Source organism: Enhydra lutris, unplaced genomic scaffold (genome assembly GCF_002288905.1).
Source record: "Enhydra lutris kenyoni isolate GAN:26980312 unplaced genomic scaffold, ASM228890v2 scaffoldscaffold3, whole genome shotgun sequence".
In the NCBI taxonomy this organism is placed as follows: domain Eukaryota; kingdom Metazoa; phylum Chordata; class Mammalia; order Carnivora; family Mustelidae; genus Enhydra; species Enhydra lutris.
In genome coordinates, this window is record NW_019154087.1 from 41657564 (window position 1) to 41685085 (window position 27522).

Here is a 27522-nt window from a genome sequence, read left to right on the forward strand (position 1 = left end):
CAAGGAAACGGCTCAGAATGGCCGCCGAGCTCGCGCGGCCCCAGATCTGGAACGCAAAAGCCATCTCACACGATCGCCTTGCTCCGGCCCATAGAGGGCGTAATGGCTAGAAAACCTACGTGACAGGACCGAACCTAAAGCTCCAGACTCCCTGGACAGAGAAAGACTTTGATTTAAAAAGAAAACAGTAATTATCCTGTTGGAATAAAATGGATACACTCTTTTTCCCTTGTGAAAATAGATGAATTATAAACCTTCTATACTTTTAAAATTGGTTAAATGACTAATCTCACTTCCAAACACCAAGACAAAAGCAGCTATTTCAAAGCATATGCCGCCATGCGGCCTACCTTGGCACCGTTCAAAAGAAGCCCAACACTCAGGTACAGCAACTCTTTGAACTAACACGTAGACTTAACCACATTTTACATTACTGGTGAGGTACAGTTTTTACTTAAAGGTTACAAACAGTCCTCAAACCCCTTTGTACAAATACATTCTTCAGGCAGCTGCTCTGCAAAGCTCAGAGGGCCATGGACACGTTCCGGCAGGCAGGCTTCGGTGACTCAGAGCCCGATTGTTACTGTGTGAAGACACACAAGACAAGCCTTGATTCCTTTTCCATTCCCCAGTCCTGGGCTTGCCAGAGACTTCACTGCCAATAGTCTGTAACATCTCAATTCAAACCCCAAAACTACTTAAATAAGCTGATTTTTTAGATCAGCATTTCCCCCAACCCGGCCATACATTTTATTTGGGAAAGAGCAAGTGAAGGCAAGATCACGGTAATTAATAAGTCACACCCCAGGTATTAGGTATGTATAAGATGGCTAGTAATACTTTTCAGAAACCGCTAATGGAACATGTGAGAAGATGTGAACTTGAACAATCTCACAAACTGAAAACTGACTTGAGGATAGAACAGGCAACAGAGGGCAGAGAAAGAGAAAGAGGCTGGCTCCAAAGCAGAAGTACGTAATTCCCCAAACCTAAAATTCAATCAGGCTGTGATTTCCTTTTTTTGATCAAGGGTGGAAATAAGGACTGCAAATGTTTTGCAGGAGCCGGTGGAAGGCGACAAATTATGGAGAAAGCTCCACATATAGGAAATGAAAAACTGGAAAAGCAAAGCTCAAGAAGTTGTGCTACTGCATATGAGGGGAACTGTCCAAATGGGGACAGTGGCTGGCATTATTCAAATTCACGGAGGGATGGTCTATGGGAGATGATAAACAAGACAGGGGAAAGGGACCACACACAGAGTAATTAAGGTTTCGGTCGATAAAGTAAAAATTGTCACAGGTGTAAAAGACTATTTAAAATCCATGGATGGGGGTGCCTGGGTGGCTCAGTGGGTTAAAGCCTCTGCCTTCGGCTCAGGTCATGATCTCAGGGTCCTGGGATCGAGCCCCACATTGGGGTCTCAGCAGGGAGTCTGCCTCCCTCTCTCTCTGCCTGTCTCTCTGCCTACTTGTGATCTCTGTCAAATACATAAATAAAATCTTTTAAAAAAAATAAAATAAAATCCATGGATGAAGTGAAGATTATCTGAGGTCACATAAGAACATGAGAAAAATTACAAGAATATAAACAAGGGGAAATCTAAAGTTAGTAAGTAAGATTAAATCAGTAATCTTAACAGGGGTGGCTCAGTTGGTAGAGCATGCAACTCTTGATCTTGGGGGTTGCGAGTTCGGGCCCCATGTGAAGTGGAGAGATTACTTAAAAAAATAAGTATGACAGGGGTGCCTGGATGGCTCAGTTGGTTGGGCCTCTGCCTTCGGCTCAGGTCATGATCTCAGAGTCCCGAGATCGAGCCCCGCATCGGGCTCCCTGATCAGTGGGGAGTCTGCTTCTCTCCCTCTCCTTCTCCCTCTCTCCCTCCCTCCCACCCCCCTCTCTCGCTGCCTCTCTGCCTACTTGTGGTCTGTCAATAAATAAATAAATAAATAGTAAGTATGACAAATAAGGTATTAGTGCAAGAATGACATACTGGACAACCAGGAAAAACCTAGAAAAATTATTGCTAGAAATCCCATGTATTTAGTATTGTTTATACATGTATTTAATGAATTATCTGTGCGACAGTCTTCTTTTCACATTTACTCTCAGTACTTACTACATGCCAGGCCCTGCTCTAGATTCCGTGGATATAACTCTACAAACAGACAAAATCCCTGCCTTCTGACACAGTCTAAGAGATAAACAATAAAATATATACTTTCCCAGTGAAAAGGGAAATAAACAACTAAAATATTTTTTCCCAATGGGTAAAAAGCCTATGGAGGGGAATAAAAGAGTAAAATGGGTGTGAGTATTGCTTTTCTACATGCGGCAGTTAGGGAAGTGTACACTGGTAAGGGGATGGCATCCACTGCAGGAATAGAAGGTAGAGTGACTGGGGCACAGAAAACAGCAAGGAGGGGCGCCTGGGTGGCTTAGTGAAGCATCTGCCTTCAGCTCAGGTCATGATCCCAGAGTCCTGGGATGGAGCCCCACATCAGCCTCCCTGCTCGGTGGGGAGCCTGCTTCTCCCTGTCTGCACCCCACCCCCGCTTGTGTTCTCTTTCTCTCTCAAATAAATAAAATCAATAAAAAGGAAGAAAGAAAGAAGAAAGGAAAGAGGAAAAAAAAGGAAAGTGGGAAGTAAAGGGGAAAGGAAAGCAAAGAAAAAAAGCAAGGAGGCCAATGTGGCCACAATGGGAAGTATACCAGAATATGGGGGAAGAGAGATTGTAAGGGGGGTAAACGGGTAAGTTTCTGGCAGGCTCTGGAGGTCCTTTGCAGGGTAGGACAGAATACACATTCTTATGGAAACAGACCACATCTTGTGGATTTAATAGCCCAGCATCCCACAGTGGGTGGAATGCACAAACTGCCCTCAAGGCTAACAGATTGTTGGTGAATTAAAACATATCTTATTCAGGGGCGCCTGGGTGGCTCAGTGGGTTAAAGCCCCGGCCTTCAGCTCGGGTCGTGATCCTGTGGTCCTGGGATCGAGCCCTGAGTCAGGCTTTCTGCTTAGGGGGGAACCTGCTTCCCCCTCTTTCTGCCTGCCTCTCCCCCTACTTGAGATCTCTGTCTGTTGAATAAATAAAATCTTAAAAAAAAAAAAATCCGTATTCAATCTTTCAGTCCATTTTAAATTAGTCTACAGTCACTTACTGCAGGAAATTAGCAGTTACGATCAAATGTGAGACTTAAATGGACCTCCACAAGCTCCTTCAAAACCACGCTTTGCAAAGGCAAAGGAACTACTTCAAAGTTGTCACTGCCTGTAAGAATTACGACTCCTGATGTTTTCAAATGGCTTCAGAGCCTGCTGCAAGATCTATCAAGCCCCTTTAGACGTGGCAGAAATTCTCTGCCTCCCTCTCTCATCATTCAGACTCCAGATCACATGTCACCTCCTCTGTGAGACCTTTCCTGACCTCCCTCCTGGAAGTATCGCCACCACCCAAAAGAACTGCTTGCTCCCCAAGCCTGTCACCATCGCAGCACCTAGTCTGTACAACATGCCACCACATTAAGTTACAAGACACAGAAGACAAGAATTCTATCTTAGTGGCCACTGCTTCCAAGTACCTAGAACAGCACCGGGCACACGGCATGCGTTCACTAATTATGCCCCGAACGGAGGAGTGGAAGCAATTTTTGGAAAGATCTCCAAGTCACCTGGAACCAAGTCCAGAGAACAATATTATAAGGATTCCCAACTACTAGCAACTGAAAGAAAAAGCATTAAGACCTAGATTGGTTTTTTAAAACCACAGTACACAGATCCCAAAATGAACATTTTTTCGCCCTGACATTCCAAGTGCATGAGACCATCTCTCTGGCACTCTGCCACTCACATACTTTCACTGCACGTCCAAAAGCCTTCACACTGACACTAGATCAGACTGACCAAGGAGCACTAACAGATGGGACATACCAAGTCTGAAACCAGGACTGCACTTTCCAAACTAATCAGGACACAGGAGTGATTCCTTTCCCCAGAGGTAAGCTCCGGGATCCATCCCGGCAGCCCCACCCACCCAACCACAACCAGAGCCCCCTCCTTCTCTCCAGAGCCCCGCTACCACTTTCCTCGGTCATGCTTCCCTTTCCTCTTCACCTCCATGGGCCCGGCCTTCCTCCCCTCCTTCGGTCTCCTAGGATCATAACAAATACTCTTTTCCAGGTGATTTTATATATGGCAAATGAACAGTTCTGTAAAGAAAGCACTATCTATGTCGGAAGACAGAAGCAGGGCTGTCACACACTTGCAGGCACCTCTGAGTCCAGGTCTTGAACTCAGAAGGAGGACGGCCCGGCTCTCTGAGGAGCAAAACCAGCACAGAAAATGGCCCAAGACCCTACCAACTCCTGGTGCCTGAAAGCTGATGGAAATGGGTGTGAGAGGGTGTGACATTGGCCTGCAAGGTCTGAAGCTGCTTCCTGGGTCCCGCTCCCATCCAGTGGCCTTTCCTCCTCTCCCCACAGGCTCAAGGACAAGACCGCTGCCTTCTCTCCGTGCTGCTGCCTCCACACACTGCTCCGTGGGGAACCCTGCCTTCTCTTCCTCCAGCAAAGGGGGATGCAAGCTCTTCAATCCCTCCTTCCTTGCTGCTCCAAAAGACACTGAAGGTAAAAGGCCTTTTACCATCTAAAGGGCTTTATTACCAATCATTACAGAGAGCACAAGGTGTAAAACCTTGGGGGAAGTTCGAGCTTCCACAGAACCACTACAATTGCGGTCCCTCATGCTACAGTTTCTGTTCTCCCCCAGCCAGCGAATGGTTTAACAAAGCTCCTCCTTATTCCAGAATTCAAGAGCCAGTAACATTTAAAAAGGAAGGAAGAAAGAAAGAGAGGGGAAAAAGGAAAGAAAAGGCACACAGGGTTAAAAACTTTTTTGTTTTTTCCTGGTAAAGGACAATAAAAAGAAGCAAAAATCTCACCATGTGCCAGTACCACAAATGAAGTAAGTTTTATTACATGCACCAAAAAGTCCATCATTCAAACTGTAATAAATTAATCTTTATAAAAAACATCTCGCCATATTGTTCTCTTTTTCTTATTTTGCAACAGAGAAGTGAAATAGGACATCGAGGAGCTGGTGCTTGGGAGCAGTGATTTAACCGGGTCCCACATTCAGTCACGGTTAAAAGATAAAACAAGCTCTCTGCCTCGAGGACACAGTTTTTCAAAATATCCAGCCCCCAGCAATGAGCCCTTCCGAGATAGACGGAACCAGTGGCGCCCAGAGCCAAGGTGGAGCTTTACCCTGACATCCTGGGAGGCTGGCAGCTCAAGGGCAGCGACCAATTAGATACTGAAGGAGTATCACTTTGTTCTCAAAAACCTTTGGCAGTCGGATGAAAAGAAATAAGTATTACTTCAATACCATCAAGAAATGACAATGTGGGTTCAATCGCTGACTTAAAAACCTTTATTATGTACTTTAAACTGTTCTAAAAACCCCAAATGTATCTAGACTTACTTGGCCTTAATAAAGAACAGCTGGGCAACAGGACTCGTTCTTTATTACTTAGAATTAGGCCAAAAAAGTGGCAAAAAAAAAAAAAATCTCAAATTGTACACACCCCTAAAATTTGTTTTCCACAGCAAAAGCTATTTAAGACTGAAATTTACAACGCTAAGACCTTCTGTTTTCCACAGTTAATATGTAAAGAATGGCTCAAATGCTTTTCTTTTGAGAAAACCCCTTAGCAAACTCTCTTGTGGTACCTGACCCTTCAGCAGAAGAACTTAATCCAGGCACAAATGTAGGGCACTGCTTCGTTTTATAATGCAGCGGTAGTTTATGAAAGTCATTACTTGAAAGCAGTAGGAAAAAATCTAAGCAATGGATTTACATGGGAAATTAATGATGTCACGTTATAAACTTTTAATTAACAAAAGCATTTTACTTACGATGTCCCCTGCTGAGAATTAGTGTGGATTTTTGAAGATGTATCATATTGTTCTGTGAGGGGAGGAAAATGATCAGAGCAGCACAATGAGATACATTCTTGAGTTTATTCGTTATAAATCCCCCTTTTTTTGTGCTGTCCCCCTGACCCCCCGTCCTCACCTCTTCCACCTGAACACTTAGTCTACTTCGACTCAGTCAACCATGGTGCCTGCTATACACACTGCACTTGGTACAATCTCACCATTATAGAATACCACTTATGTTACCTCTAGAAAGACGACTTGCTCAGAATCGAAAAATCCTAGCCCTGCTGGCAGCACATCCTACCCCATGGCTGGCAACTTTCCTATACGCTGGAGACCTGACTTTCTCTGATGTCAGCTGGCAGTGGGGAACTCCCATGGAAGCCCCAGGACAGGGCTGCTCTCACTCCCACCTCATCTGCCCCTCCCCATCTATCAGTGATTTACTAGCACTTCCTTTTTGCGGCCTCTGACCTCTGTAGAGTGTGAGTTCCCTCTCACCTGTCCCCCCATTATTCAACACCTGCCCCCATTCACTTATTCATACTGCCTCGTAGACAAAAGATGTGCAAGGCATTCGACCCTATCCTCAATGAGTTCGCAAGTGACTGAGGAATGTGATAGGCACAAAAATATCTCCAATGGCGGCAGTGTGAGAGGAGCACACAAATTAACCACATAAATGAACTGTCTCGGGAATCTAAGAATGGTCTCTCTATTGGTTGTGACTAAAAGAAGGCAAGTCAGACAAAGAGCAAAATGAACTGTGTCACAAAAGATGGGGGAGATTCTGACAGAATGCTAGCCAAAGGGAGAGGGGGAGGAAGGCCTTCAGGCAGGAGACAGTGCGAGCAGGGGCTTAGAAGAGGGAAGATTTAAAATGGCACAGACTTGGTAAAGGATGGGGTGCAAAATGTGTGGATACCATGGGAAGACAGGTGAAGGTCAGATTTAAAGGGCACTGAATGCCAGGGTAGTAAGTTATAACTGTGTTTGGCAATGACACACCACCAGTAACAGGGACATGACAGACTCTTCAGAAAGACTAGTGGTGCCACCTGGTAGAACCTAGGAGCTTCCCTAGAAGGGAACGGGCAATATTAACCGTGAAGGCAACAAACTATCTTCTGGGAAGCTGCTTTAGGCTTGATGTAATAGGGAACTGGAAGTGGAATGGAAATCCGGGAGCCTTTTAGCCGGGGGTTGAATGAAATTTCCCAAAGTGTCATGTGGAGATCTTGCAATTAATCACTTCATCCTCACGGTGGCAGCAGCTCTTACATGGTGTTTGTAAATGCTTCCCCTCAGGGCTACTACAAACTGGAGGGGCTAAGGTCACTGTTCTCCTCACTCACAGGGACTCTCATATACCGGTCTTCACTGGGTGTGAAGCGCCACAAGGCTCTGGTTGTCCTTAGGTGTACTTCATTCTCAGCAGACTCCAAAACCTTAGGATAATTCTCTCTTCACCCAACATACAACTAGACCTCTCCAGGGTTCAACTAGGCCCCACTCTCACAAAATAAACAAGGTTCCCCGGAACATGGACAGACAGAGTGGCAGCAGCATGAAAAAACCACAGGATAAGCATAGATAGAGTGAGCCAAGACCCACTGGAGACGTGCCAGGTTCTGAAAATGCCTCGGAGCGAGGAGAGATGGGCCCACACTACTCCACCTGCTGGCCGAGAGGGCCACCCATCCTCCACCAAGAAAGTGCTTACCAGCTCCTCTTCAGCTAGATTTTGCTAAAAGGGGAAATCAAACAATTTAAAGGCTTAAAAGGTCTTTCTAAACCAGGAGTCAGCAATCATCAAAGCTGTAACCCAGTGGGAGGCATATGATCCACCAGCCAGACAGCCCTAGCAAATGGGGAGCGGGGACAGCAAGGGGTAAAGGGGCATACAGCAAGCCTGGACACTGAGCCAGCCATCCAGCAGAGCCCTGTGCCACTCCACTGCTTATCTGTCTCTGGAGAGGCTGCCAAGATGCTGAGAGAAAAAGATGCCTCCATCTCTGCAAGAAGCCATTAATTTCTGTTAATTTTACCTTGCCGCTTTTACAATACTATGGCAAGATGACCAGGTTTCTTTCTCTGCGTTTGGGGGAAATTCAGGTCTCATTCGGTATCTAGAGCAGAGGATGGCAAACTTTTTCTATAAAGGTCAGACAGCAAATATTTCAGACTTTGCATGCTGTACCTTGTTGCATAATAATAAATGAACAGGCATGGCTGTGTCCTGAGAAAACCTTCTTTATAAAAACGAGCTGCAGAACAGATCAACTCTCAGGATAGATCTCAGGATATGGTGGGCCCACCCCTGCTCTAGAGGAAAGAATATTCTGTTTCATGCTTTCCTCATCTTTTCTATTCTCCTCATATCCTTGCAATTTAAACTGTAAAAAATTCAGGGAAAAAATGTAAGTGAGAGAATAGAAGGAGGTGGGGAGATTTGAGGAAGAGTCATCTCCATGGAGTACCTCTGTGCAACCTTCTCCCAACATACATACATACCCTACTTCGTTGTCCTATTATTTTGGAAGACTAATACTTCAGAACTTGGACACGTACCATATACTAATAAACTAAATGACTGCAGAGGCGCCTGGGTGGCTCAGTGGTTAACCGGCTGCCTTTGGCTCAGGTCATGATCCCAGCATCAGGCTCCCTGCTCAGTGGGAAGCCTGCTTCCCCCTCTCCCACTCCCCTGCTTGTGTTCCCTCTCTCTCTGTGTCCATCAAATAAATAAATAAACTCTTTTAAAAGGGTGGGGGGGCGGCTGGGTGGCTCAGTCGGTAAAGCATCTGCCTTCAGGTCAAGTCAACATCCCACGGTCCTGGGATCGAGCCCCACATCAGGCTGCCTGCTCCATGGGGAGCCTGCTTCTCCCTCTGTCCCTCCCCCTGCTTGTCTCTCATGACCTCTCTCTCAAATAATTAAATAAAATCTTAAAAAAAAAAAAAAAAAAAAGCAGCAGCAGCAGCTATGTACTCTATTCATATAAATTTCTTACTTTTGTTAGGAAAAAAACACAAGAACCACACAAAATACCCCAATCTATTCTATATACCATTTCTGGGTTGCTTTCAGAGTCACATTCATGATGTGTGGATAGATCAGTAACTGTATTTGTTACAATTATGACACATTATATTTGTCAAGTACTTTACTAGGACATCATCATTAACTCTTTGAAACAATCTGAAATTCCACCTAAAGAACGGTTTTATGCTTGTGCTCCCTTCCTAGTCTTTCAAAACAGGAAGCCCTCATGTGTGCTGGGCTATTTTTCATTTTATTTTTTTTTATATTAAAACAACAAAAACTTTGCTTTGGTCTCCAATGCAATAAAAGCTCCACTTACTTTGGTTTTGGGTTGCAGAACTGATGTGCTGAGAATCCTAGAAAGAAAAAAAAAAATCTCTAGTTATTAAAATATTAAGGTTTATAAATCTAAGGCTGCATCACTGCTAACTGTGATGAACACTGATAAATAGGTTTTATTTTTTCTATTTATTACTTATTTCTTCTACTCTTACCTAGAACTTATTTTTCCTTGGGTGTTGAGCAAACATCTATTTATTTATTTCCACAAAGTATAATGTTTTACCTTAAAGCCAGTAACAAAGAACAACATTAAAAAAAACTATCATGAGAAAATATGTAAAGTATCTAATATGACAAATTCAGGTCTGGGTAGATATAACCTCTTTTGAAAACAGTTTCATGGAAAGAAATAGCTATGATATATTAAGAGTATGCATGTATACCAACCTGGACAGAACACAGATCTGAAGGTGCTATTCTATACCCTGAAGCTTATCCCAAAGTACAAATAAGCAAAGGAAAATGGGAGTGTTTAAAACACACTGTTCAAAACTACTTCAACGGAAACATGCAAGTCAGCAACTGATCCACTTGTTATTAAAACCAGCACTAACGTAGATGATCACAGCAAACCTGAAGAAAATTAGGAGGCATGAGAAGTCTAAGATCTACGTGTTACACATGTACCTAAATTCCAGATGAGGAATCAGACAACTACCTTGCTTACTTACCCTGGACTTCTGTTTTCCCATGTCTCAGTAAGAAGACTCAAATGAGAGAATTGACTGAAAAGCCCCAAAAACTTTCATAAGCTATAAAACCTTGTACAAATATATATAAGATGTTCCTACTCACATTAATTTGGAGAGTGAAGTGTTTGAAAACATTATGAAGCACTTTAAGAAGCTAAATTAGTGGCAAATTTAACCTAATCTGTGAAGATTTCAACAGTCAGTACTAGGTTAATCTAGCTCACAACAATACTTCAGACTTTCAACAGGTGTGGATACAGTGCCTGCTGTACTTGGAAGGAATTACCTTTGTGGGAAAAGGAAATTTGGAGGGCTCAGCTGTACTAGGCGTGTGTATTGCTGTCAAAGGAGGCGGCCATGAGTGGGTCATTTCCTGGAAAGAGATTTGGAAAAGAAAGGAAAAGTAAATTATAAATAGAACACTTACTGCTACATAAGTTAACTTTTTAAACTAATGTAAAGTGCACTGGTGGTAAATAAAAAGTGGAATCTTAAAAGTTATTTTACTTTTTAAAAGACTGCTACTTAACGGGTTATGTTCAAACGCTGAAAACCTCCAACTCACCAAACAGAAATCAGTCCAAAGAAGAAAATCAAGAATACAGAACATGAACGGTCTTAACACTGTATAAAGCATATAAACAGTAACAGGTATTAACAGAGCTTATGTAACTGGGAGCATGGAGTCTCTACTCAATGCTTTCTTTCTCCTTCAGCTTCTTTATTGCATTTCCTGGAATTATTTAAGTTCAAAGGAAGAAGAACTTTCCTGTTTGACTTAAGCAAACAAGTAATTCAGGTCACTTGTTCCACTTGGGAGAGTTTTAATGGATTTGACCCTCCCCTGATACACACTATTAGTACATACAAATTTTTTTTTTGGAGGAAGGGGCCTTAAAAAATTACCTTCCCTTTCCAGTAATAGAAGTTTCACTTCTATTCACTATTTTCATGGAGGCAAGATTTCTCCCTCACAAATTAATATATTTATCTTGACATGAATTCTTCTTTTCTAAGCACACTCATGACCTAACAGTCCACTTTGCTAAAAAACGGGGAAAACGGGTCAGATTAAACATGTGTAATCACAAATACATGCATGCATGTGTGTGTTCACACACGCACACACACACTTTGGTAAAGAGCTAAAATGGCATTGAAGATCATTCATATCAACTTTTTTTTTTTTAAGATTTTATTTATTTGTCAGAGAGAGAGAGCTCAATCAAGAGGAGCAGCAGGCAGAGGGAGAAGCAGACTCCCTGCTGGGTGGAGAGCCCGGTATGGGGCTCAATCCCAGGACCCCGGGATCATGACCTGAGCTGAAGACAGATGCTTAACCGACTGAACCACCCAGGTGTCCCTCAACCCCTTCATTTTTATAGATGAGAAAACTGAGCCAGAATGACTAGATCAGGCTGATGGCTGAGAACACAGAGCATGGGTTTGCTCCTCCGTTCTAACAGCAAGAAGTTCATTCCCACATGTGTCACACTTGCCTGGGAAACTGGCTTAAAGATGGACAGGCAACTTCCTACCAACAAGCTGATGACCCCAGACTGTGCTGAATTACTTCACTTGTACAACACGGTATATTACAGAACACTGCACTCTTTTCAGAGTGCGGACAACCTCTCCATTACCACAGAAATGCCACCTGATCCTTGAACAACTGGAGATGGATCTCTAGCAGTATTTCCATTCCCAACCTCTGCACCTTCTCCCTTGCCTTTCCCCACAGCCACTCTCTGGGCTGCTATCACCCCAGGACAGACATAAGTGACCTGCCACAGGGATAAGCAAAGTCTCCGAGGCTAGCTTTCTTAATTTTTGCTAAACGTGAAGACATACCCCTGCCCACAGACTAACCCTCTGTTTTGTGCAGCACAAAGGAAGAATTCTGTCCTCAAATCCCAGACTGGAATCTGAACTCTGATCCTTACCAGCCCCAGGGAGCCCAAGGTGCCTGAGCCCTCTGGCACCTGTTCTCAGTGAAAGGTGAACTAAGACCATTTATTTTCCTGAGGGGTGATAATTTATGTAGTGTTGTATTGGTCATAGAAAGTACTTAATAAATTAAAAGCATCCTAACTTCTAATTAAGTCTAGTTTCTCAAGAATTTCAATACTGCACCAAAGAGAGCTCCCTGCTGTTTATTTTACTATCCTTTAAGGAATGGGATCATTATATTGCTACAATGTAAAAATGCAATTAATTGAAGTGTTTGAAAGTATCCCCTCTCTTCGTTTTCCAAGAATTTCTTTAGAATCCCAATGGTATCTATGGTTTTTAGTCACCAATTATTCCCAGAAAATGTCTATTGTACTCACAATGCCCAAGGCTGCCCCAGCTATTAAATTAGGCCGTTGGAAAGTGCATAAACTCTTTCAGGCCCTAAGTTGTTTGCCAAAAGTCTGAAAGAATTTATATACTTCCCTAAATGCCTAGCTTACTGGAGGGAGTTAGGCCTTAGGAGAATCGCGGCCATAAGGCGAGGAGGCTGCCCACAATTGCATGCAAGGCCAGGAATTCGCTACCTGCCTTAGCAATAACTTATCATTACACCTGCCTCAGTCTTGGCTTCTAGGCACCATGGATGCTATAGCTTCTCACTCTCTACCTTGCTCCTTCTGCTCTAGACACACCACCTAGCTCCTGATGCTCTTCTATTATACTGACCTGTTCCCACCTCAAAGGTTTTTTGCATTCTTTCCTCTTCATTCACCTGCCGTAGGACTCACAGTACTTAGCAATACCTGACATTTTTATTACATAATTATCTTTCCCCACAATCCCCTTTAGAGCAAGAACTCAAGTCTTCTTCATACAGAATCCCCAGTGCCTAGGAAAGTATTTGAGACTTAGTGGGCATTTGCTGCATAAATGAATGAATGAACGCTAGTGCTGCCATTGACTGTCACAGCGTCACTGGGAGGCTACACCGAGGTCATGTCCCCGAGGACTGCACTGACTTTCCCAGGAGGCTGCCCAGGCGATCACACTGGAAGGGGAGAACAAGCTGTTTCCATACACACACTGAGGACATGAGGGCACAGTGCCCTGTCTGAAGCTCGTATGGGACCAATTCCTAGTTTCTAGTAGTGTCTATCTGGTATCTCCTTACCCCCATTAGCTTTCAGAAATACAGGCCACCCCTCCCCTTCATTAAAACACTTCCATTTTTAATATTTCCACCAGAGAACCAAATAGTATCATCTACGACTGATTTTTTTTTTTTTCTGTTAGGGAACTATTTACTGCTTCTATTGCCCATCAGAAAGATTTGCGTTAGGATTCTTGGCGATCTTCATAGATTACTCGTACAAGAGAAGAACAAGAACCATGAGGCAGAGGAAAATATCTGGATCAGCAAGAGAGGGGGAGCTAGATCACACGCCAGAGATCATCTATTAGCCCAGGGCCTTCAATTTACTTGCAAGGAAACCGAGGCCCAAGGCAGTACACATGATGTAGCTGGAGCTCCAAAGAGAGGAGAAAAGAAGGGGCACAGACTCCAAGTCTCTGCTGTGCAAAGTCCTGTGCCCCTTCTCAGTCCAGGACAGCCTTCTGTCTGGTTTCTGTACAATTTCCAAATGAAAATACTCCTCTGGTTGCCTGCATTAACCATTCACTTTCATGTATTTCCAGGTAAGGAAAAACCCATCAAAGTGATGTTGGCTTAGAGGTGGAGAGTTTATTAAATGGGTTTATTAAATTAAAATTGTTCGTCTGGTGTTCTAATACCATCATCCTAATTAAGGGATTCCACAAGTAATATATTAACCCACATCAAAACCTAAGAGTAGCATTTGACATATACAGAAGACAAACTTATCTACATTGTTGCATATACTTTTGTAGTAACTATAAAACAAATCACATACACTTTCAGAGAAAATGCTAAACCTTATTTTACAACTAAGTCATCTGTTGTTTTTATGACTCATCATACCAAAAGATTTCAGAAATCCCAGAAGGATGAAACAAAAGCTCGATCAAGATAACCTGTTTATTATTAATCGTTCAAGTTGCTTCAGAAATACTGCTCAATTCTAGCAGAACAAAGCATGTTTTCTTAGAGATATTTCTTTCTCAGAAGATCCTAACTTCAAAAGTAGGGGACAAAGAAAACAAAAACGATGGGACTACTTTCTATACTTTCTAAACATCTGGGCAGGCACTACCTTAGTCAAAATTTTTGCAAGTGAGAAGGTAAGCTATAGAATTACTGGTTTCAGGGGCGCCTGGGGGACGCAGTCGGTTGAATGTCTGAGACCCTTGGTTTCAGCTCAGGTAGTGATCTCAGGGTCATGACATCAAGCCCCGCACTGGGCTCTGGGAGGAGTCTCTGTCTCCTTCTACCAAACCAACTCCCCTGATCGCACTCTCTCTCTAAAATAAATCAATAAATCTTTAAAAAAAAAAAAAAAACTGGTTTCAGTTCCACCTTACTTTACAACGGAAAATTAAAGGAAAAAATTGGGCAAACATGTATTTTGAGGGAAAGTGAACAGTGATGATACAAATGAACAGGTCCATGTGTCATGTATATTTGCACTTCAAAAATAAAATCAGAAAACTTACAGTAAAAGATAAAGCAAGAATATCATTAAATCCCACACAGAGGAAAGTTAAAAAGCTGAAGAAAAAGGATGAGAAATAAACAAAACCCTTAGTTACTACTATTATAGTACTTGGGGGGCATTAAATTTAGCTCTAGATTTCCTGGAAATTAAAGCCAAAATGGGAAACTCAACAACTTATATAATTCTTCTCTGATAAAAAGAAAGCATGCTGGTTCATGAGAAGAATGGATTTATTTTTTCCTGGAGCTGAATTCTAGGAGGCATTTGTTGTCCTTGTGCAAAAAGCCTTGAACCTACACATGATGGGTTCAATGATATATCTGCAGAAGCAGTACAACTGTTCATGGCACCATCTCAAGAAACAAGAGTGAAAAATAACCCTTCACAGTAGGCTTATAGATGTCCATTTACTTTCTACTGCTTTTTAAAAAATTCCTTTAAAAATTCATGGCCTCACTAAAGATGAGGCCATACCTATCGGGTGTGACCTACAAAATACCAAGAGGGATACATCTAGCACTATTTAACCCCTTAAATTAAGAGGCCTTCTCTTCCTGAGAAGTGAGCCACTCTTGTGGGTCTTTATGAACAACCATCAGAAAAACCTGAGCGAGGTCTTGAAACTCTAGTCCAAATGCCTTGCAGCTTGTAGACTTTACTTTAATTAACAAAATCTGTCAGAGAGCTCCATTAGGCTCTTAAGAGTCCCTCTGTTCCTATTCTGGTTTATTTTGCATTGGAAGGTGTGAGGAGGGGAACTGTTTGAAGGGGTTTGGAATGGCAACTGTTCATTAAAGTCAAAGTCAATGGATATCCGTCTACTTCCTTCAGTATTTCTTCAAATGGAGAAACAGTAAAGGAACTCACCTTCAGAATCTCTTCAACACAATGAACTTCATTGGAGTAGGTCTGCTAAAAGTGGGGAAAAAAAAAAAAAAGGAAAATCTTAGCACAAACAAACAAAATCCAACTCAAGCGATGATACTAGTGGGTACTGGTATTCATCCAGCAACACTGCTGCAAGGGTGACCACCTTAGGACCACCTTTCACAGGCAGAGTAGTAGGAGCTTCACATTCTGGAGCAAACAAGACCAGAGACCAACCTGACTTCATCCGGGGGGAAACGCTTCTGCTGGAGACAAATGGAGACTAATTTGGACCCTCGGGTCAACATTTCCAAAGGAAAACGTGTACCTTAAAGAAAATTAGTAAATCTAGAGGAGTAATAGACATAATGAAAGTGGAGGCAGAAAGACAGGAAAGAGGGGTCACAGCTTGCTCCGTAGTAACATCTGTCCAGCCAGCCAAGGGAAATGAACACAGCGATGGAAATCAGGTGGACACCTCAGTGAGCCCGCAGTAAAGAGGCGAACACCAAATCAAGGATAGTTTAGATTTTCTGGGTAATAATCTAGCTGGCCAAGGACTGTCTTTAAAATAATGACATTCACTCTAAGGTCTCTACCCCTCCTTCAAGTCAGCATTTCACAGTATATATGCACATGTATACACACACGTACACACAAACATGCCCCGTATTTCCCCCAGAGAAAGACCCTAGGGAGAGAGGAGTTTTCCTAGTGGCCTCTATGAAAGATCTACTACTTATACTTTTTCCTAATTCTCAGCTAAACAAATGACAACTGCTACCACTACTATCACCACCACAGCCAGTGTCTAGGAAATGTCATTTTTACAGTCTTTATATCTTTAAGTGCAAAGAAAATGGAAAAGTAAAACAAAAAACACTAAAACAAACAACAACAACAACAACAAAAAACAACCATTTTTCCTTAACTAGAGACATGAAACAAATCCCATGACCTCATCCTTTTCACTGGAAAAGCAACTTTTTGCTCTGTGTCAATTCAGAGCCAAGTGCCCTGGGCAAGTTCTATACAACACACACCCCTCCTGTGACTGCCACTACTGTGTGCATAAAGCACTGGTCTTCCCAGTCCGTGGGGTCCAATACCTGCCTCACAGCTGGAGAGGAGAAGAAAGGGGTTTTTTCCTGGCTCTCATTTCTAATCTGAGTGTAAATTTAATACAGCATTAGTTGCCAATTCCTGATCTAGGATTCATTAACTCACCACTCCAGTTTAAGGATGAAGGAAAAGCAAAGAAAAGAGCATGTAACACTCACACAGTCGTGCAATCAAACTGAACAGGCATGTCAATGTTCAAATGTGATTTACCCTGACTGGGTCTGTTCTTAAAACATGCAAATTTCATGGAAACAATTGTGTTGAAATGTTTGCACTTTGATATTTTTGAGGAAGTTAGAAGGTATAACCAAAGAGTCAAGGGTATCCCTTGATGTCCTATCAGATCTGCCTTTAGGCATTCTGCATGTCACTAACTACATTTCCTTACCTGCTTTTTGGTTTTTTCAAAACCATTAAGAGATGCGTAAAAATTGGTCCAAACATAACCAAACCTTTTAGTACAAATGTCAGAAACAGAACTGAATGCTGTTTTGACCTGAGAGTAAAAGGTAAGAATAGTCTATGGTTTCAATTCTTCACATGCATCATCAGGAAAAATAACAATTATAAGTTGAAGGTGAATCAATACAATAGAGCATATAGCATATTACTACCGACCCTGGTCAAACAGTCCCCTCATCCCCATCTGTTCCTGGAATGCAAACAGGAATCCAATCAACATGTGTGGGAATCAACGAAATAGTGAAGCATGTTGGAATGAGAGAGAAAAAGATTTGCCCACTGCTTCTGACAGAATGAGATGTGAAGGCTGTAACTTCAGGACGCTAATAAAAGACTTTCCAATCTTCGTAATTATTCAAGGAGTCAACACTTAGCCAAGATGCTTTATGTCACTAAAAGATTTTTTTCCTAAAGCTTTATTACATGAGATGAAGCAGAACTGAAGAAATTTTTCTAAAGCTCAGAATTTATTAGTATCTGGGTAAGATAAATATTGCTAAGTAGACAAACTTTAACCCATTTAAAATTGTAAATAAGGTCTTAGTGTTCAAGCATTCATTCGTTTGTTTCATTTACTGTGATTTTTTCCTATTAGGTCCACTATGAGAGTGGGAATATTTCAACGGAGTGCAGGGATTCCATTCCAAATACATGAGGATATTAACATATTTAAAGACCTCTGAGCAGCACTGTTTATAATAGCAAATAACTGGAAATAATCAAATACCCCAAAACAGGAGTCTAGCTAAAGACCTTCACACATCCACACAGCAGTGTGCTACAGAGAATTAAAATAATAATGTAAATGTACGGGCTTGCATGGAAAGATGCTCAAGATATTTTCAATTTGTTCTTTAGAAATAATTTTGTATTTAGAGAAAAGTTGTGAAAACAGAAAATAGAAAAAAAAAAAATTCCCACAAACCGTTCACCCAGATTCCCCAAATGTCAGCATCCTACCACATTTTTTATTTTTTTCTCTCCCACCCATCTACCCTGAACCATTTTTAAGAGTAAGTCAGAGAGAGTTAATGCCCCTTCACTCTTAAATACCTCTGTGAGTACCAAGATGTATTTTTAAAATGATATTTAACTATTTAACAGAGGGGAGGTTTCCAAGATAGTCTGAATAACACGAGCCCATTTTATGTTCCATCTACCTGAGATTCTGATCTCTACTCTTCTGCCGACCCAAATTAGAGACTCTAGTTTAAGAGTGTATGTGTTTCAAATGTGTCTGCAGAGAAAGATCTGTAAGGACAGGCTCCCTTGTTTCATCAAGTACAGTCTGGCACCTCCAAGTCTGCTGCCAGAAGGAGACCTTCCAAAAGGGGAGGGGGGGGAAGTTCAACAAACCATTATGGCCCAATCCCTTACTTAAAATCCACTTTGGCCACAGGGTCTCCCACTGAGCTCTGCCATTCCTGCTGGGAGAATCCAGGCTCCTTGGAACAAACACTGCAGCCCAAGAGGAAGTAAACACTAAGCCTCTCTAAAGCACAGCCTAGTTAAGGCTGAAGATCTTCAGGTAAGACCTCCCCAAAGAATAAGAGGGGACAAAAAGCAACAACAAGGAAAATCTCTGCTAGCTGCACGAATCAGGAAGTTGTACCTCGCAGGTCCCTTCCTCGTCCAGCTCCTGCTCCCAGTGTGTAGACAGTGACTACAACCACAAATCCTACTGCCGTCTCTCACATTCAACATCTAGGTTCCTAGGGGAGCGCAGCTCTTCCCTCCTGCCCACTTGTGGCTACCTCACAAATCTGGTGTCTGTGTGTAGACTGACCTCGTTTCCTCACTAGGGTATGGCCTTAACACAGGAACCGTAATTCTATTCAACTAAAAATAAAATGATAGCAGCTACTTACTGAATACCTATTGTACCTGGCATGGCATTAACCTCTTTACCTACTATTATTTCCTCTATTTGATACCATCTATTGTAAAATGCAACAGCATTGGCTTGGGGGGCAGAGGCAGGGAGACTGCACTAAATGTCCCCATCAATTGTAGATCTGGCCCTCATTACAGAAACATAAAAATGACATACCACAGCTAACGTTACATTCAACTATGAAAAGCTAGAAGCTTTTCCTCTAAGATGGGGAATAAGACAAGGATGCCTACTTCTGCCACTTTATTCAACAGAGTAACTGGAAGTTACAAGGCACAGCAATCAGACAAGGAACAAAAGGCATTCAAACTGGAAAATAAGTAAAACTGTCCCAATTTGCAGATGACATACTATATATAGAAAACTCTAAAGACTTCACCAGAAAACTATTAGAATAAATGAATTCAGTAAAGCTTCAGGATACAAAATAATATACATAAATCTGTTGCATTTCTGTATACTAGTAACTATCAGAAAGAGAAATTAAGAAAACAATCCCAGGGGGTACCTGGGTTAAGTGGGTTCAGCCCCACTGGGCTCAGTGGGTTAAGTCTCTGCCTTCAGCTCAGGTCATGATCTCAGGGTCCTGGGATTCAAACCCTCCCCCCCAAAATCTGGCGCTCTGCTCAGCAGGGAGCCTGCTTCCCCACCCTCCCACCCCTGCCTCTCTGCCTACTTGTGATCTCTCTGTCAAATAAATAAAATCTTTAAAAAAAAAAAAAGAAAAAAAAAAGAAAAGAAAAAAGAAAACAATCCCATTTATAATTACATCCAAAAACAAACCCATACAAAACACCTAGGAATAAATTTGAACAAGAAAGTAAAAGACCAAGACTCTGAAAACTAGAAGACCCTGATGAAAGAAACTGAATACAAATAAATAAACAGATATATCATGCTCAGAGACTAGAAGAATATTGTTAAAACGTCCATACTACCCAAAAATAAAACATTCATACTACCCAAAACAATCCACAGATTCAGTGTCATCTATCAAAACACCAATGGTATTTTTCACAGAACTAGAACAAACAGTACTGGAATTTGTACAGAACCAAAATAGACTCCAAACAGCCCAAGCAGTCTTGAGAAAGAAGAACAAAGCTGAAGGTATCACACTCCCTGATCTCAAACTATACTACAAAGCTATAGTAAGCAAAACAATATGGTACTGGTACAAGAATAGACACAGAGAGCAAGAGACCAGAATAGAGTCCAGAAATATAAACCTATGCTTGTACAGTCAATTAATCTTCAACAAAGGAAGCAAGAATATACAATGGGAAAAAGTCTCTTTTTAAATAAATGGTGCTGGGAACACCGGACAGCTACATGCAAAAGAATGTAACTGCATCACCTTCTTACATCATACACAAAAATAAACTAAAAAATGGATTAGAGACTTAAATCTAAGACCGGAAACCATGAAAGTCCTGGGGGGGAGAAAAAAAAAAACCACAGGCAGTAATCTCTTGGACATCGTCTAAGCAGTACTTGTTTGGATCTGTCTGCTCAGGCAAGAACAAAAGTAAAGATAAATAAATGGGACCACATCAAACTAAAAGTCTTCTGCACAGTAAAGGAAACTATCAGCAAAACAAAAAGGCAACCTACTGAATGGGAGAGGAGAATATTTGCAAATGATATAATCAATAAGGGATTAACACTCAAAATACACACAGAACTCACGACTACTATCCAGAAAACAATCCAACTAAGAAATGGGCAGGATGCCTGGGTGGCTCAGTCGGTTAAGCCGCTGCCTGCCTTCAGCTCAGGTTGTGATCCCAGGGTCATGGGATCAAGTCCCACATCCGGCTCCTTGCTCAGCAGGGAGCCTGCCTCTCTCTCTCTGCCTCTGCCTGCCACTGTACTTGCTTGTGCTTTTTTTCTGACAAATAAAGTCTTAAAAAAAAAAATGGGGGGGCGCCTAGGTGGCTCAGTGGGTTAAGCCTCTGCCTTCAGCTCAGGTCATGATCTCAGGGTCCTGGGATCACGCCCCACATGGGGCTCTCTGCTCAACAGGGAGCCTGCTTCTTCCTCTCTCTCTCTCTGCTTACCTCTCTGCCTACTTGTGATCTCTCTCTCTCAAATAAATAAATAAAATCTTAAAAAAAAAAAAGAAAGAAAAAGGAAAGACTTAACAAAGGAAATAAACTCATAGATACAAAGAGCAATTTGGTTGCCAGAGGAGGGGAAGGGGTTTGGGGGAGGCTGAGGAAAAGGGATAAAGAGATACAAACTTCCAGTTATAAAATAAATAAGACACAGGATGCAATCAATGTACAGCATAAGGAATATAGTTAATAACAGGTAACAACTTTGTATAGTGACAGATGGTAGCTAGATTTATTATGGTGCTCACTCCATAATGTATATAAAGGTTGAATCACTATGTTGTACAATTGAAACTAATATTGTGTGTCAATTACACTTTGGCAACAACAAAATAAATCTCTGAGGGAATTCTGTATTAACACTCCAATTCTCCTATCAACTTCCGTGGTATGTATTATCCCGTTTTCTAAAGTGAGATTGAATTTTGGAGAAATTAAGGTACATGTCCGAAGTCACACAATGCTCTGGACTGGCTGAGGCTGGGTTCACAACAGTGTTAAAACTACCTTTCCAAACACTTCCAACATTCGGGCAAGGGACAAACACGTTTTAGCATTTTAAGGAGGGGACGTGACTCCAGTTGTCCTATGCATGACCAAACACATTTTTTTAAGAACAATGTTTTGCCTCTGTTCGTGCAAAGTAGTACTCTGGGATTCAGATCTAACTGCCTCTTAGCACTACAGGTGCGTCAGACTAGAAAAGGCATCAACACTGGCCTCGTTCTGATTTCTTACTCCTCTTGGAATGACACTGTAAGCATACGGAAATGCACTGATATCAAACTAAAATACGTTCGTAAATGTCTTCTAAGCATGACTCAAGTTTGTTTTAGTTTTAGTAAGCTGAAAAGAGCTGGAGGGAAGAACTCACCACTGAGACCAGGAAGCCCTTCGCAATACTGTATCTTAAGTCTCTCAAGTTTCAACAGAGCAGCACTTCTGTAACAACGCTGTTCTCAAACACCCTTAGTTATCACTAACCAGGAACCGCAGGGAGCACAAAGGCAGCATGCAGAGGAAGGAAGCCAAAAGATCTTGAATTCTAGCTCTGGCTCTGCTGAGGACTGGCTCTCTAATGCCGCCTGAGATTCAAGTTCTTTGGGACTATTGCCTGATGGTGATAAAGGGATAGTATTACCAATCCTAACCAATACACATCTGCTGGTATGCTTTCAGGCTCAAAACTCAGAACATGAAAATAAATTTCCAGATTTTAGCTTTAGAGACTTCTTACACACTAGTTCATCCAAATTATATGTCAATGTCTTAAGTAACAGACTACTGGAAATAAACGTACTGGGGACAAAAGGGAAATTTTTGCATTGCTTCCTCCTTAGAAACATTAGGACTACTCTTAGAATCTATTTTTCACCTATCTGACTGGCAAAACAAAAAACTGACAATACTGTGTCTATAAGATAGTTATGAGGAAACAGGCACTCTAATACACTGGTTGGTGGCAGGGTAACAGGTCACAACTTTGGAAGACCCCAATTAGGCAAAAGCCCCCAAATTCTAATTTTCTGTACTCTGACACAGCAATGTGGCTTCTAGCACCAACTTCTAGGTGTACACACAGTCATCTGTACAAAGTTAGTCACTTCAGCCTAGTTTGCAAATAGTAAGAGACTGGGAGCAATCTAAATGCCCATCTAGGGATAACTGGCTAAGAAAACTGTGATACGTGCCCCTTACACAGAAGTACTATGCAGCTATGACAGAATGAGGACTGTCTTCATGTACTGATTTGGGGGCAATCTCCAAGATGTATTGTTAAGCAATAAACATAAAGGAAAAAGGAAAAAAAAAATAGGTGCAGTGTATGCCAGGATCTGTATCAGTGACAAGACAATGGAAGAAAACATGAAGGTGGAGTTACTAATGATACCTGAAACACCACTGAGAATATGGACGAGAGGAAGCCTGGCACATCAGCTGCTTCCAGAAGGGAGAATTAGGGGGTCGGGGGGTGTCAGTGGGAAGCTTTTCTATGTACATATTTTTATCCTTTAAATTCTCTATCACAAAACAGATTATCTATTCATAAATAAAAACAAAATCAGGCTGAGATTTTTAAAAATAGGGATAAAAATTTTTACTCAAAGTACAGTCAAATGTCTTCTGCCACATTTGTCTTTACTTTCTATTAGTCTTCCTCTAAGTGACTTTCCTTCTCCCAAACACACACCTATGTGCATCTATTCCCAGCCTCTTCCTCACTGCTCGTAGCTTTGCGGTCAGCCTTCCATCGGCGCCTGTGAGGTGTTCCTGTGGAAATCCGGGACTACTGTTAAGGCGTGGGCCAGGGTCTACTAACTAATTCACTCTTTCTTCCCAAACTAACCTACAAAGTCCTTGAAAGAGGTGCACTGTTTGGGTTTGCTTTTTTAGAATCAGTCAAAATACTTAAATACTGAGCAGCCACATATGAAATACACAAAACCTCGTGAGGAAGAAATAAGACAATATATGTTAAAGCTAATGCCATACAAACAAATGCAGGCATTTATCATGAAGATGCCATAATCCCCATTTCCAAGAGATAGATTAGAGAAGGAAACCAAAAGGCCTGCCTGAGCAAGGTTCTGACGCAAAATTAATTTTATTCTGTGAATACAAAGTAAATTCCCTCAACAGCGAGGCCTATTACAAGAACACGCTCACACTGCTTGGGTGTGCCTACTTAGGCTGGAAAGTTATAAAAGTGCTAGAAATATTAGATTTCAGAAGCATCATGCCCTTTGGGCAACTATCTAAACGTCTACTTCCACACCTGGTATTTTAGAAAACTTTATAAGATCCCTAGACAGATTTATAGGCACACTTATGGTACAAATATTTTTAAAAACAAAGCTATAGATCATTAATATGGAAGGAGGGATAATGAGCTTGGAAACAGAACAGGGCACTCTTAACAGTGTAACAGTATTTGGTAAATTGCAAGCCAACTTTAACTGTTAAATTCTAAAAAATTAAACACCCTCCTATCGCTCCCCAAATATTTTCAAATAATGGAAAGGTTCTGAATAGACTTTAAAATGTGATATGCTCTAATATGTAGCAAAGAATCACATTTCCTTGGAACCCTTTTTTTAAATGCCAAACTGCCACACATGAAGGCTACCACAATTAACGTCATGCCAATTGCAGAAATCTCTATCTAGAGCTCTCCAAATAAATTTTTCAAGGAAAGACAATGATAAAGGACAAAATCATTTTAAAGATGAGGGATGTCTATAGGTCACCTACAGTTATCATCCACCAAAAATTTACTATGGAAAGACCATGCTTTCTACTTATATGGGAGGCTCTAGAAAGAGCGGTCGTGTGAGAACAGAGGTGTCACAAACACTGGCAGACCTTTTCTGGAAGTCTCCTTACTCCTTGACTCCCTACCTTCAACTCTAAAAGACAGCCTTAGTGTTTTCATTTGTTTTCCACAGCCTCGTTTCTTATTTGATGGGGTGTAGGGGTTTATTCATCTCTGTGTCTCCCAAGACCTCAGCATAATTCTGGACTAACACAAATGAGCAAGTAATATTTGTGAAACAAATTTGCTTTTGTCATTTCATGGCATCTCTGACAAAATTCAGAAACATGAACTTACCAAAAAGAATGAGTATTTTAGGCAAATCCTCTTTTTCCTATATATTAGAAGCAATATGTTTGTTCTCACGTGTAACATTCCAGACGGACATCTTCACAGAACAATGACACTTCTTAAAATACAGAAATCCTCAATTAAAAAAAATATATTACAACAAAATTCCATCACGACCACCAAACCCCATCAGATGTTCTTAAAGAGTATGGGGATGTGAATTTCTCCAGGCAAAGTTTCAGATGTAAGAGTAAAACAGGAGATCATGACTAGTGAGAGAGGGGGTACATCAGACATGCTTGGGTTGGGGTAAGGAAAGGTATGTCTCCTTGAGAGAGGACATCAAGAAATATTCTAGGGATGAACACAGAAGAAGAATGCTGGAAGCCTGGAAGATGGGGTGACACCCCAATTCACTTATTAAACAAAAGCTAATATCCCTGATTTAAAAGTTCACCTTCAGGTAAACTCCAGTTTTTATAGGCAAATTATTATTTCCTTGTCTTTCACGAACTAAAGCAAACTAAAAATGAGAAGAACCCTAAATATCATTACTGAAACTTATAAAACCTCACCAGAAGTATTCTGAACTTTTAAAGATAAGTATGAATATGTTTACTGTTCCTTTCCAGGCACTTTGATTTTACCTAATTTGCTTTAGTATCATTAATATTTAATTTTTCTAAAATGTGTGAAATTGGGGCGCCTGGGTGGCTCAGTGGGTTAGGCCTCTGCCTTCGGCTCAGGTCATGATCCCAGCGTCCTGGGATGGAGCCCCGCATCAGGCTCTCTGCTCAGCGGGGAGCCTGTTTCCTCCTCTCTGCCTACTTGTAATTTCTGTCAAATAAAAAGTAAAATGTGTGAAATTTATAAAAGCTCATAATTTAAGTAAACTACTTAAAATAGTCTGGAAATTCTGTTTAGATCTCTATTAAAACAAAGTATCTTTTCATTATGGAACCTAGGATCTAGTTCTTAAGATTTGTTTTAAATAGATAAAAATACGGACAGTGACTAGCCTTCCCCACATACATAATTATAAAAACTTCATCTAAATGTACAAATGAATGTGAATACTAGAAGTGTTGGTTTCATTTATTTTATTACTATTATTTTCCTAAGATTGCCTGAGTGTGTACATTTTAATGTATTTGGCAAGGCTTCTGTAGAGCCACAGGTAACAGTTCCAATTAAAAAAAAAAAAAATACTGGGGCGCCTGGGTGGCTCAGTCATTAGATGTCTGCCTTCGGCTCAAGTCGTGGTCTCGGGGTCCTGGGATAGAGCCCCGCATTGGGCTCCCTGCTCGGCGGGGAGCCTGCTTCTCCCTCTCCCACTCCCCCCCGCTTGTGTTCCCTCTCTCACTGTGTCTGTCTCTGTCTCTCTCTCTCTCTCTGTCAAATAAATAAATAAATCTTTAAAAAATACTCTTTATGTTTATGCACCATGTACAGAAATGTCTTCAGTAGATATTATTTATGATGATGTCAACTAGTTTTCTTGGTATAAAAGTTAAGTGGAAGGGGGTCTACCTGAGGCAGGTTTAACTGACTTAAAAACAAAGAACCTGGATGAAAAACAAATGTAAAAAACTTCCCACTGTTTGACAGTACTTCTGTCTAATCTTGGTAATGCACCACCTTTCTAACTTTTTGGCTGAGAACCACTACCATTCAGCATGTATTAAGGTATCAGAAATCTCCAATGCTCTTAAGACTTGAAAACACTGGGCCTTTGATGAGAAGATCACATGAGACCCCATGAAGCCCACTGTGGGCTTAGCAACCATGAATGATTTAGTAAGAGTGGCTAAAAAGGCACTGCTTTAAGGAAGGAAGAAAGAAAAAAAAAAAAAAAGGAAGGAAGGAAGGAATGAAAGGGAAAGGGAAAAGAAAGAAGGAAAAGAGTAAAGAGCGAGAAAGAGGCATCTCAAAGAACAAGTCTGGACACTGGTTCCAGTGATAATAAACTGACAAGTTCTTTCAAATGAACCAAACTATATGATCTATTCCTTCCAGAAACAACCCTATTCACTGAAACAATCTTAACAGTTTTCTCTAAGAGAGACTTAATTTTTTTTATTTTTGAGTGGGAACATTAATTTGCAAAGCATGAAGTCTTTCAATTAAAATATATCACTGTAGGGAGGGTGTTACACTGCAGTGTGATGGTGTTTGATGACCATGCTTACCCCCAATTCCATCCCACCCTTCTTTCTCCTGCACTCACTCGTGTGTGCTCATGCGCGCGCTCTCTCTCTCTCTCTCTCTCACACACATGCACGCGCATGTGATTGCTCTCTCACAAATCATATTAACTGATGGTTCTGAGTCTAAAACAACACTACTAAATTACTTTGTCAACCACGACCAGATTTATAGATACATAAACCTGTATTACTGCTCCTCCTTTGAGTGTATGGTCTATCAAACTTAAGTGGCAAACAGTGTTCAGGAACCATGTCTAATTCTATGTTACATAAGGTGCCTGGACTTCTTTTCCAAAGCTGAGCAAAAGCTAAGCCTAGAGAGGCACCAGAAAAAAATTTTCCATCAGTTTCTGGATTAGGTTGAAAGAAACTGAAATCATATGAATAAGATAAGCCATTTAATCCATGCTTTGTCTGAAAGAACATAAAGATTTTTATCTTGGGTTTATTCCAAGAATAATCTTAACAGTCCCCTCTGGGCTAGGTGTGGGTTGTCTGTCTCCTGGCATGATGACTTTTCAAAACAAAAAACAGAACCCAGTGGAAAAAAAAAAGACAGAAAATTACTGAAGCAGGCATATATGCTCTGAGGAAGCAATGTGAGCTTCAAACTACCTTGGGGATTACTGATACTATAATAA

At 41.3% G+C, this 27522-nt stretch overlaps 1 protein-coding gene across 3 annotated transcripts in view; it reads right to left on the minus strand.

Moving 5' to 3' along the window:
* LOC111153808 (AF4/FMR2 family member 1) overlaps window positions 1-27522 on the minus strand; it is a 125677-nt gene that overhangs the window by 35209 nt on the left and 62946 nt on the right. Inside the window, exons 4-8 of one of the 3 annotated variants that reach the window (XM_022513073.1) lie at window positions 15476-15520; window positions 10309-10395; window positions 9308-9344; window positions 5920-5971; window positions 5649-5651 (exon numbers count right to left, since the gene is read on the minus strand). In XM_022513073.1, coding sequence (XP_022368781.1) covers window positions 5649-5651; window positions 5920-5971; window positions 9308-9344; window positions 10309-10395; window positions 15476-15520 — 224 coding nt within the window. The remainder of the gene's footprint in view (window positions 1-5648; window positions 5652-5919; window positions 5972-9307; window positions 9345-10308; window positions 10396-15475; window positions 15521-27522) is intronic. The other 2 variants (XM_022513065.1, XM_022513056.1) reach the window with 2 other exon arrangements.